At 47.6% G+C, this 12698-nt stretch overlaps 1 protein-coding gene across 1 annotated transcript; it reads right to left on the reverse strand.

Annotated features, from left to right (window-relative positions):
- Positions 1-3523: 3523 nt before the first annotated feature.
- LOC140600066 (kanadaptin-like) lies at positions 3524-12383 on the reverse strand. Its single transcript, XM_072767950.1, has 5 exons — positions 11601-12383; positions 11194-11386; positions 6925-7074; positions 4363-4497; positions 3524-3897 (listed from the first exon to the last, which is right to left on the reverse strand). Exons 1-3 carry the CDS (start codon positions 12261-12263, stop codon positions 7061-7063), a joined length of 870 nt encoding a protein of 289 aa, XP_072624051.1. The 5' UTR covers positions 12264-12383; the 3' UTR covers positions 3524-3897; positions 4363-4497; positions 6925-7060.
- Between the last annotated feature and the right edge of the window lie 315 nt (positions 12384-12698).

Raw genomic sequence — 12698 nt, forward strand, 5'->3', positions numbered from 1 at the left:
TCCCTAGGATCCAATCGAGGGTCCATGTTGGATTTAGTTGTCATGCCGCCTTAATCTCCTCTGGTCTATGACAGTTTCTCAATCTTTCCTTGTTTTCTCTGACCGTGACAGTTTTGAGGAGTACTGGCAGGTTCTTAAATTTAGGTTTCTGTTTCCTGTATGCTTAGCCTGAGGTTCTGTGTTTTGGGGGAAAAAAACCACAGAGGCGACATGCCCCTCTCATTACATCACATCAGGTAGTACATGAGATCAGCTGGGTATTGCTAATCTTCATGACCGGGCTAAGGTTGTGCTTGCCAAGTTTCTCCCGTGTGAAGCTCTCATATTTCTCTTTCTATTCTCAGTGCTTTGGAAGCAAGCCCCTAAGTGGAGCCTACATTGTGGCTGGAAGGAGTGAGAGGTGGAGTGGAGTGTATCTACACAATGTTGTTGTTTTTTTTAAAGATTTTCTTTATTCATGAGAGACAGAGAGAGAGGGGCAGAGACACAGGCAGAGGGAGAAGCAGGCTCCATGCAAGAAGCCCCATGTGGGATTCGATCCTGGGTCTCCAGGACCACTCCCGGAGCTGAAGGCGGCGCTAAACCGCTGAGCCACCTGGGCTGCCCTATTTACACAATGTTATTTGGAATTCTTGTATAGAGAAAATTTGTCTCCTCTTATTTGTTCAATTCTTTTGTTATAGCAGTACAAACTCATGCATACTTATTTCGTACTTTGTGTTTTAGTCCAATACAACATTATTTCTTTTGTTGCTCAAATTGTTCCAACTTTGGCCTTTGGGAGCTCTCTCGGGTTGGCTCCTTTTTCCTTTCAATATGACCCAATCCTTTTGTTTCTATGGATGCTTCTTTACTTTCTGGCCCTACAAGATGCTCCTGGCTCCCCTTCCTGTCTCTTTCTCCCATGACAGAGCAATGTAGTCACTAGTTTACAGGTAAGCCCCAATCTTCTCTCTTCCAGGAAAGAAATATTTTACACTGCCTAGATTCAGTGCCTCAGATTGACCCACCTGTCCAAATTATAGCTGAATTTGGATCTGATATTAGACATTTGCTGTGTTCCATCCCAAGGGGCCACATTGGGGCCCCTTGATCACCGGCCTTACTGTCCCATGTGCCTGGCCCCAGCCTATCTACTATTCAAGACCAACTATGTTATGAAAAGAACAGTTATTTGGAGGAGAGATACTGGGCTCCAGTTTTTAATATAGTAAGTTTGAAGTATTTGCAATATCCAAATATCTTCCACCCTTACCTCTTACTTGTCTTCAAGCAAATGAGTATAGCAGGAAATTGTTGACTTCGTCTTCCACAATCCAATCTTCTGGGACAAATCCTTCCATCATTTCAGCAGAATTACTGCCTTGTGTTGATAACAGATTACACCTTTCTTACCTCACAAGTTTACTTTCTCCAAAATAATGGTAAATGTTGTCATCCTACCATTTGTCTCTGCATAATTCTAAAAAACCTTTGAATCTCTTTAGCTCTGCCTAGAGGTCAGATTCTACTGACAATGACCTGACTCTCTGATATTGGAACCACAACAGTGTCCGAATATTTCCAAGTTTTCTTTGGATGTTCCCTCACCCTACCTCAACCTCCTTTCTTCCAAAATTTTCCTTGACTCTTGGCCTACCTTATAATATCCCCCCCAAATAATTCTGGCAGCTCTCCGTACCTAGCTTGCTGTTCGAATCCACTTCAACTCTCTCTGTCTTGTGTTGGGATTGTTCCTATGTTCTCATGAATTCCTGGGGGTGGGCATCAGACCTTAGCCATCTTATCTCCTCCATATGCCTGACTGTCTCCAGCACCTACTCCACCTAGTTTGTTACACCTGAACATCTTACACAACTGTCCAGCAGTTGAATCAACTGGATAGCATTGCACCATCCAAGTACATGGCAAAAAACCAAACCAAACCAAACCAAACCAAAACAACCTCTGGACTTCTACAGTCCTCCTGCACCCATCCTTGGGGAAATATGACCCTGACCCATATCCATTCCACATGTGGAAGTGGGGCTACTGCACATGCTGGTATCATTGACAGGATCAAGGGGGTACTTTTCCCTCTCCAGTACTAGAAAGCTGGGTATCTCTTCTGCCCTGACCCAGCTGTGATGCCAAGAAGAGAGAGGAATTCACCCAAAGAAAACACAAGCAGGAGAGTTCAGGGTAAAAAGAAGCAGAGAGCTTTGCAGGAAGACCCTTTCTTCACTCTACACATTTTGAGCCGTAGAGTTAGGAAGAGGCGTTTTGGAGGATGAAAAACAAAGGGATGACACTGAGAAGTCAGGGGAGTAGTGGCTGAGGAAAGTGGCATTGCTTAAGGATCTAAGGTCCAATGTAAATGTACAGCAGGAAAAGAGAGCTCAGATAGAGGCTGGAGGCCCACAGACATTTAGAGAGCACTTACAGCTGCCTTTAAGAAGTGGGTTACTCGGGATCCCTGGGTGGCTCAGTGATTTAGTGGCTGCCTTCCGCCTACGGCAAGATCCTGGAGTCCTGGGATCAAGTCCCACATCAGACTCCCTGCATGGAGTCCGCTTCTGCCTCTCTCTCTGTGTCTCTAACGAATAAAGAAAATTCAAAAAAAAAAAAAAAAAGTTGCCTACTCTATGCTCATAAAACTAAAATCTGTTTGGCTGCTTGAAGGCCACTCTAGTGCCTGAAGTTTCCAGAGAGCTTCAGAGGTTTTACGTGTGTGTACTTCTCGGGCACAAGGGGGAGCCAACTCTCTATTATCAGAGATTATTATCCTAAGCACCAAACAGTTGGCATGGGTCTGGGATGAGCAAGGTTTGCCTTTGATATATTAAAACAGGTGACAGCTGATGTCTAAAATGGACAGAATGGGGCTTTATTTCTTTTAGGTTGTATTTATTTCTTCGAGAGAGAGGAGAGAGAGAGCATGAGCAGGAGTGGGGGAGAGCAGAGGAAGAGGGAGAAGCTGACTCCTCGCTGAGCAGGGAGCCTGACCCAGGGCTCGATCCAGGACCCCAGGATCACGACCTGAGCTGAAGGCAGACACTTAACTGACTCAGCCACCCAGGCACCCCCAGTCAGGGGCTTCGGAGTGTTTGTCGCGTCTCACCACCAAAGGCTGTTCAGCACCCCAGAGTTCCTTATGTTCCCCTTACACGCTCGGGCAGGGTCTAACCCCTGGATGTAGTTTTCATTCTACTGAAAAGGAAACTGTCCAGCCTAATTGGGATTCTTTTTCTGGGTGTCCTATGTTGGGGACACAAGTTTTTCCCTCTTCCTCTGGAATTATCTATGTTCCCCGCTCTCCTTGTTTGTGTGATTCTGTGCAGGTGCGCACACACATGAACCTAGCTATTGGAGATGAGGATACGGAGAGGCTGGAATAAGGTCTGGATCAGTGGCCAGTGAAATGGGCTTGGTGGGGACAGAGGGAGGAGTAAAGAAACAAACCAGTTGTTGGGACCAACCATGCCACTCATCTTCTCCCACCTCTAGTTTATTGATTGTGATCTACTGAGTGAGGAAGGTTAACTTTCCAAAACAAGGCATTTCACTTTATTTCTGAAGTCAGAACATGCCAGTAACAGTGGAGACTGCTAAGACCTTCCCCAAGATAGAGAGGCTCTTTCTCCCCATCCTGGGCTGTGGGTGGCACGGGGACTGGGCACCACACGTGCTGCTAGGCCAACGTGCCTCCGAGGGCTTCACCGCCCAGAAACACCAGTTCACACCAGTTCACAGCAGGGCAGGCTCTAGTGCTTCCAAGGGGTCCACGCTGCGCTTGCGCCCTGGCCTGGTGAGGGCGCTCCTGACAGCCTCACAGACAGACGGAGCCGCAGCCAGGTGCACCTGCGCCTCAGGGATGGAACACCGGAACAGGAGGCTCAGCAGGGCTATGGGGATCACCTGTGGGGAAGAGGCCGGGACACCTGAAGCACGAGAGAGTGAGGCCATGGGGAAGGAACCCTGGATGAGCCAGAGTGTAGCGTGTGGGAGTCAGAAGCCATTAGGTTGGACGCTAGGATAGAAGAGAGTTACCAACACCAGAAATTGTAGTGAGGTGGGTTAAGAACAGAGAGAAGCCTTCACCCGGACCCGAAAACTCCTATTCATCTTTAAGACCCAGTTCGAAGGCCCCCTTCCCCCTTTCTTGACTCCCCTCCTAAACAGAACTGAAGGCTCCATTTCTACACCCCTCTGACGCCATTCCCACATGTCTGTGCCTCCTGTCACAATCACGTCTCCCTCAGGAACAGGGAGCTTCTTGCAAGAATGTCACTGAGCCTTATAAACCCAGTACCAAGCAGAATTTCTCCTACACGCAAAGGACTCGCTAAATGTTTGCTGAATGACAAGCTGCCGGCAGGATACCTGTTCCTTCTCGTGTGCAGTCTGGATGTGGATGGAGATCGAAGAAGCCCGAATATCATCCGACAGTGGCTGGGGGAAGTGGATCACCTGGAGGAGGGTCTCGATGCACCGAGCCTTGGGCTGTCCAGAGAACCGCTGTGGAAGAAGTGGGAAGGTCAGTGCTAGGCTAGGAAGCCAGGGGGAGTGGAGAATGGAGTTGAGGAGGAGAAAGAAGTGGGAGATGGGATAGGTGCATGGGATCCTGAAGACTGGCCATGGAGACTCTGTAGAGAATTGGTCCCTATAGGTGATCCCAAACTCACAGTCCCCAGGTGTGAAGAAAAAGGGTTAGTGGTGGGTTTTGATTGGCTAGGTTAAACTGAAGGATTTTTTAAAGATTTTATGTATTTATTTATTCATGAGAGATACAGAGAGAAAAGCGGAGACATAGGCAGAGGGAGAAGCAGGCTCTGTGCAGGAAGCCTAATGTGGGACTCGATCCTGGGACCCTGGGATCACGCCCTAAACCAAAGGCAGATGCTACCAGTGACCCACCCAAGCAACCCAAACTGGGGGATTAATAGCAAATTGGTCATACTTTCAGCCAAATTGCCAGCAGCCCCTCCTGGTTTCTTCCTTAACCCCATCCATCTTTTACACCTCTGCCAAGACTGCTCACCTGCCAAAGCTGATCCTATTTTGTCACCACCCTTCCCCTCTGCTAGCTCAGCACTGCCCAACAGAAATATTATGTGAGCCACATATGTAATTTAAGATTTTCTAAGTGCTGCATTAAAAAAGAAACAGGTGAGGGGTGCCTAGGTGGCTCAGTTGCTTGGGCATCTGCATCCAGCTCATGTCCTGGGATCCAGTCCTGCATCAGGCTCACCACTCAGTGGGGAGTCTGCCTCTCCCTCTCCATCTGCCTCTGCCTCTTCCGCCAGCTCATGCTCTCTCTCTCTCTCTCTCAAATAAGTAACAAAATCTTTAAAAAGAGAGAGAGAGAGAGAGATGGAGACAGAGAGAGAGAGAAAGAGGATGAATTAAAAAGAAACAGAGGGCAGCCCTGGTGGCTTCTGTTTTGCACTAGTACATTTGGACTGGACGTTCCTTGAAATTCTACTGGACTTTGGCAAGGATCTTACAGTTAGATACTTCATTGTTCTTTTTTCAATGTAGGTTTAGTCTCTCCTCCACTAGATGAGCCACTCTGGAATGGCAAAGACTGGATCATACCTATCTCTGATTTCCCCTAAACACACCAACCCCAGGAACTAAAAAAACATAAAGCGCTTTTCTTTTCTTTTAATATTTTAATTTTTTTTTAAATTTTTATTTATTTATGATAGTCAGAGAGACAGAGAGAGAGAGAGAGAGAGAGAGAGGCAGAGACACAGGCAGAGGGAGAAGCAGGCTCTATGCACTGGGAGCCCGATGTGGGACTCGATCCCGGGTCTCCAGGATCGTGCCCTGGGCCAAAGGCAGGCGCCAAACCTCTGCGCCACCCAGGGATCCCCACTTTTCTTTTCCTGGTTGGTTGGTTCTACTCATTTGAGAAGGTTGTTTTAGGGATGCGGTGGGTGTTCACTAAATGCTCATTGATTGACTGATTCCCTTTATGTAGAGTTCTGAGACTTAGCAAATAAAAATACAGCAAAATAGGAATTTCAAATGAATAATGAAAAATATAGCATTAGTATGCCTCAACTATTGCGCCAGCATTACTTATACTTAAAAAAAAAAATCCTTTATTTATCTGAAATTCAAATTGAACTGGTGTCTTGCATTTTTACTTGCTAAACCTTGCAACCCTCCTTTCCTGACCATCTGTGGTGCTCTCTGCTCAGCAGCCATTCCTCGTCCTCCTAGTACCAGCACCTTGATCTTCCTCTGGGGAACTATGGCTCTGCCGTTCTGGGCCATGCTGTTTGACTGAGGCTCCCTTCCCACCCTATTCCTCCAGTGCCATCCCATGGGGAGAGCACATGAGCCAGGCCTGGGTAGAGAGCTGCTTTCCCCTGGAGAATAGTGACCGGCTCAGGAATGGCATGTGACCCAAGACAAGCCAGCAAGAGCCCTTCCTGCCAGGCATTCGTGGGAATCACAGGGACAGATAAACTCTCCTTCCACTTGGGTTGCTACCTTGGTGGGATGCTAGGCTGGCACTGCTGGCGGCCAGTTATGCCACCTACTGGAGAAAACCTGCCTGAGAATGAGAGGGACACAGAGGAAAGTAAAGGGCTGACATTCTGGAGCACATTGCTTTGAGTATCTGGATCTAGCTCCCCTGAGACTTCAGTTACATGGGCCGGTCATTTGCCTTGTTTAGCTTAAACCAGTATGAATTAGAGTTCTGTCGCATACTTGTAACTGAAATAATCTTGTCTGATAGTTATAATCTCAGACATTTACCCATGCATGCACATACGCTCCCTAGAGTGAAGGATGAGCCTGATAGGAGGAAATGGAGGTGCAGGAGAAAAGTCAGCCCTTAGCCCCACGTGTCCCCTTATCTCTGTGGCAGTCTAGGCATGAGACCAAGCCCAACACAGCCCCACACAGCCCCGACCCATCATGGCCTACCTGCAGCATGGCCAGCGCCCGCCAGAAGAGCTTAGAGTTGCCGATGTGGAGGTCCAACATGTGGTTTTGGAGGATCTTCCCAAGAAGCACATGGGCCCCTGTGCTCACGGTATTCAGAATCCACTTGGTGCTTAGCTCATGCTGGAACTTCTAAATAGGGCACACATACGGGGGTAACGGAAATTAGAGGAGGGTAGAGCAACAGGGTGAGTAGGGCCCTATTGTCACGTGGGAATCCAGGGATCAAAAAAGAGAGGCCCAAATACAGACGTAATTTGTTTCAGCAGCCCAGAGTTTAGATGTTAGGGTAGTCCCAGGCAAGCCTGGTGGTGTCACATATTTGTGGTTTTGATCCCTAGGTACACAGATATCTTCTCTGAGTTCTCCCACAGAAGGGTTTTGCGCATATCAGAACTTTCCTTCTGCTCTCCAGGTACCTGATAGGAGGAGTGAAAGTCCTGGGATTCGTTCCATGAAACCAAAGGCCTCTTGGGAGCAAAGATAGTGTCTTATTCTGCTCCAGAGCCCCAATCTTTTTGATAATGGCTGATACATTGTTACTGATCAATACATGTTTGTTGAAAATTAATTCAATTTAACAATTATAACAACCTAATGAAATTCGATTTTCTATCCCCATTTTTACATATGTGGAAATTAGTGGTTAGAAATAAAGTAACTTGAGGGCCTGGGTGGCTCATCAGTTAAGCATCTGACTCTTGATTTTGGCTCAGGTCATGATCTCAAGGCCGTGGGATCAAGCCCTGTGCTGGGCTCCACATTCAGCAGGGACTCTGCTGGACATTTCTTCTCCCTCTGCCCCTCCTCCCACTGCTGATTCTCACTCTTTTCTCTCTCGCTCCCTCTCTCAAATAAATAAACAAATCTTTAAAAAAAAAAAAAAAAAAGTAAAGTAATTTGAATAAGTTTATAAGTTTATGAGATGCAGAATCAGGACCTAAATTCAGGTCTGATTGGTGATGAGGGCATTTCCTACTTGGCCACAGTCATCTCCTGGGTGAATAAGATAAGGTATGTGAAAGCACACTGAAAACTAAAACGCTGCACAAACACATAGTACTGTGAGTATAAACGCCACCTGTCCTTAGCCCTCATCTCTTGCTCTTATAACATCTATTACTGCGCTTTGCATCTATTACTGTAACAGGAGTCCAGACAAGGAATTGAGAGGATTAATTACTGGGTCCTGGCCAGGCAAGGGAACAGGCTAACACTATTTCTACCTCCTTCTGGCATTCTACAAATAGCAGGTCACACACACCCCTTGCAGAGGGTATACTGAAAATACTTAACAAGGGATTGACAAGGACATGAGTACTGTATAAGTACATTTGCAATGATGGGGATGGAGCTAGAGACTATTATTCTAAGTGAAGTAAATCAATCAGAGAAAGATAAATACCATATGATTTCACTCATGTGGAATTTAAGAAACAAAACAAACAAGCAAAGGGAAAAAAGAGAGAGAAGAGAGACAAATCAAGAAACAGACTTTTAACTATAGAGAACAAACTGATGGTCACCAGAGGGGAGGTAGGTGGGGGATGGGTTAAACAGGTGATGGGGATGAAGGAGTGCACTTGCTGTGATGAACACAGGGTGTTGCCTCGAAGTGCTGAATCACTATACTGTACACCTGAAATTTATATGACACTAGATTAACTGACGGGAATGAATGAATGAATGAATGAATGAATGAATTTATTTTTTAATTTTTTTTTTCATGAGAGACATACAGAGAGAGGCAGAGACACAGGCAGAGAGAGAAGCAGGCTCCATGCAGGAAGCCTGATGCGGTCCTTGATTCCGGGACTCCAGGATCATGCCTTGAGCCAAAGGCCAACGCTCAACCGCTGAGCCACCCAGGTGTCTCTACTAACAGGAATTTAAATAAAAACTGAAAAAAAGAAAAAGATATTGTGGCTCATTTGGCTAAAAGAGAAAAACAAAGAGCACGGAAAATCGACCAACCAGAATGAAGCTAGCTGGTATGCAGTACACAGACTGTCCAGCGGGAAAGAGAGCAATCAAATCTGAGTTATATCATTTATGTCACTAACCATTAGATAACCATTTACACCACTATCATTAACACAAAATATTTTAAAAACGGATGCCTGGGTGGCTCAGCACTTGAGTGGCTGCCTTTGCCTCAGGGCATGATCCCTGGGTCCAGGATCAAGTCCTGCATTGGGTTCCCTGCGTGGAGTCTGCTTTTCCCTCTGCCCGTGTCTCTGCCTCTCTCTCTGTTCTCTCATAAATAAATAAGTAAAATCATTAAAACAAACAAACAAACAAATTTTAAATCATCAATCTCTGCCCTGAAAACCACTCTCAATACTAAGCTTCCTAGGGGCTAATTTTCCTTTCCTTCAAGTTCCAGCTCAAGACACATCTGTTTGTAAACTTAAAAACATTCTCAAATTTTAAGTCAGTGTTGCCCAACAGCAATATGAAAGCCATACATGCAATTTTTATCTTCAGGGTGCCTGAGTAGCTCAGGTGGTTAAGGATCCAACTCTTCATTTCAGCTCAGATCATGATCTCAGGGTTGTGAACCACAGGGTTGAGCCCTTTGTCCGGTTCCACACTCAGTGCAGAGTCTGCTTGAGATACTGTTTCTTCTTCTCCCTCTCTCTCTCTGCCTCTGCCCCTCCCCCGGCTCACACCTGTTCTCTCTCTAAATAAATACAATCTTTAAAAAAACTTTTTCAGTTTCTAGTAGCCACATTAAAAAGGAGAATCAGGGCAGCCTGGGTGGCTCAGTGGTTGGTGCCGCCTTCAGCCCCGGGCAAGGTCCTGGGGCCCCGGGTCGGATCCTGTGTCCGGCTCCGTGCATGGAGCCTGCTTCCCTCTCTGCCTCTCTCTCTCTCTCTCTCTCTCTCTCTCTGTGTGTCTCTAGTGAATAAATAAATAAATCTTTAAAAAAAAAAGGCGGGGGGGAATCAGGTAAAGTTATTACATGTAATCAATATGGGTGGCTCAGCGGTTTGGCCCCTGCATCAGCCCAGGGTGTGATCCTGGAGTCCCGGGATCGAGTCCCACGTTGGGCTCCTTGCGTGGAGCCTGCATCTCCCTCTGCCAATGTCTCTGCCTCTCTCTCTCTCTCTCTCTCTTTGTGTGACTATCATAAATAAATAAAAATTAAAAAAAAAACTTTTTTATTTTCTAATAGCCACATTAAAAAGGGGAATCAGGGATCCCTAGGTGGAGCAGCGGTTTAGTGCCTGCCTTTGGCCCAGGGCGCGATCCTGGAGACCCGGGATCGAATCCCACGTCGGGCTCCCGGTGCATGGAGTCTGCTTCTCCCTCTGCCTGTGTCTCTGCCCCCCCCCCCCCGCCCTGTGACTATCATTAAAAAAATAAATAAATAAATAAACTTGCATTATAAAAAAATAAAAAAATAAAAAGGGGAATCAGGGCAGTCTGGGTGGCTCAGCAGTTTGGTGCTGCCTTCAGCCCCGGGCGTTGTCCTGGGGACCTGGGGTCGGATCCTGTGTCGGGCTCCCTGCATGGAACCTGCTTCTCTCTCTGCCTGTGCCTCTACCTCTCTCTCTCTCTCTCTGTGTGTGTATCTCTAATGAATAAATAAATGAAATCTTAAAAAAAAAAATGGGTGGGGGAAATCAGGTAAAACGATTACCGTGTAATCAATATGAAAATAATACGAATATTTTACATTATTTTTTCACAGTAAGCCTTTAAATCTAGTGTGTATTTTAGGTTTATAGTACAAGTCAGTTTGGACTAGTCACACTTCAAGCGTCCAATAACCACATATGGGTAATGGCTACTATATTGGACAGTGCACGTCTAAGTCCTCAGTGATTACTCCCTTCTCTAAACCCTTACTTTAGCATACTTAGGGTTTCTAGCTATTGTTTTACACTTACGAAGTAATTTCATCATATTTATCCAATCTTCCCAACAATAAATTAAAATGATCTTCTTTTTATATTCCTAGTTCCTGAATACCCATCCTCCAAACTGCCTGGCATTATAGAAAATTCCATTTATTCTTCTGGCCAAGGGACAAGCTTTCTCTGATCAGCTATTTCACATTTCAGGGAATTTACATACATAAAGTACAAAAAAAATGAGGCACTATCCTACACTGAACATTCCATGGTTTTTGATTGAATGTAGTTCCAGCCCCTCCAGTGATATAATCAAGATCACTGCTCTATATACATACCACTTGTAATGAATTTACAATATTAGGTTCCGGCAGCAATTTTAATCTCTTACCCATTCCCCAGGTACAGCCCATTTCATCATCTTGACTACTAGTATTTCTCTTCCTTTCGGTGGTGTCCACTTCTTCCTCATCCGAGTCTTCTCCTAACATCTTCTTCTCCAACATCATTTGCTGCTGCTTGCGCAACTCCTTCAGTTGCGTTACCGTCAGCTCGGATTCTGCCTCTCGGTCTTCCTCTGGTCCCTGATGAACCAAGCGAAAGAATTCTTTCAGAGTTCAGGAGTGTTGGAGTCACTTTCAGAAATATGGCAACGGGGACACGTGTCTGCAGAGGAGCCAGATTCCCCCGCTTTGTCCTCGGGGACGGGGAGAACCTGCTTCTTCACAGAAAGCGTAAGCAACTCTGGAACCCAGCCCGTGCACTCCAGAGATTTCAGCATTACCTGGTTCTACTTACCTGAAGAAGAAAGAGCCGGCTGCTGCCTCCAAAGCGAAGGACGTGCCCGACGTGGACGCGACGATAGGTGCGGGGTGGGATGCGGGTTTTGTTAAGAAAAGTGCCGTGGGTGCTTCCCAGATCGTACAGGTAGAAGCCCGGCCCTTGGCCGTCGCATTCTCCTTCGAGGCCGGCCGCCCTGTGCTGCAGCACGGCGTGGTACCGGGACACCGAAGGGTGCTCCAGGCACACGTCGCAGCTAGACAGCCTCCCGAAGAGGCAGCAACTCGTCCCTTTCAAGCTACGGGCGCCAAGGATGGTGCCGCCCTTGAGCGTCTCTAGGCTGTAGGGGGCCGAGGCGGGGCCGCCCCACGGCGGCTCCCGGTAAGGGGGAGCCCGGGCCGGGCCGCCAGCTGAAGGAGCCGCTGAGGGGGGCCGCGGCTGCTCCGTCGGTGGACTCCTGGTGTCCCCGCTGTCGGGCTGGACTGGCGGGACGTCGGGCTCCCCGGGGTCGGACTCTGGCAGCGCCGTGGGCCTTTCCTTCTTTACCTCCTCAGGGTTCGAAGGACTGGTGGCCGGAGCTTTGCCCCGCACAACCGCGGGCACCGGCAGGGTTGGTTTCTTGAAGTCATCACTGAGCTCTTGCAAAGCCAGCGGCTCGGACTGAGAGGGACTATCAGCCATCCTCGGGCGGGTGCACTCTCAAAATCTGTTCCTGGGAAACCTACCCCCGCAGTCTCTAAGTTCCTCTCTCCTCTCCTCTCTCCCTCTCCTCTCTCTCTCTCTCTCAGCTCCCAGCGGCTTCTCTGGGCAGCGATGGCGGAGTTGCTCCTTCACCACCCACACACAACGTTACGAAGAGGGCAACATCACGGGAAGGAAAAAACAGTAAAAGGAGACCGAGGTGCTGTGAAAATGGGGACATCTTTAGAGGGTGCAACCTGTCGTAATAGCTTCCTGTGGCATATCCTGCGTGAGGAGAAGCGCTTCCGACAGCCTAGGACCACCCATCACCTAGCCAGCTGTCGCGGGCCTGGCGACCCTCGCCTCAGGCCTTCCCGAGTCTGCAGCCTTCCAGCCCAGCTCCCGTGACGCGGCAGTGAATAGTCGCGCTTCCGT

Source organism: Vulpes vulpes, chromosome 8 (assembly GCF_048418805.1).
Source record: "Vulpes vulpes isolate BD-2025 chromosome 8, VulVul3, whole genome shotgun sequence".
In the NCBI taxonomy this organism is placed as follows: domain Eukaryota; kingdom Metazoa; phylum Chordata; class Mammalia; order Carnivora; family Canidae; genus Vulpes; species Vulpes vulpes.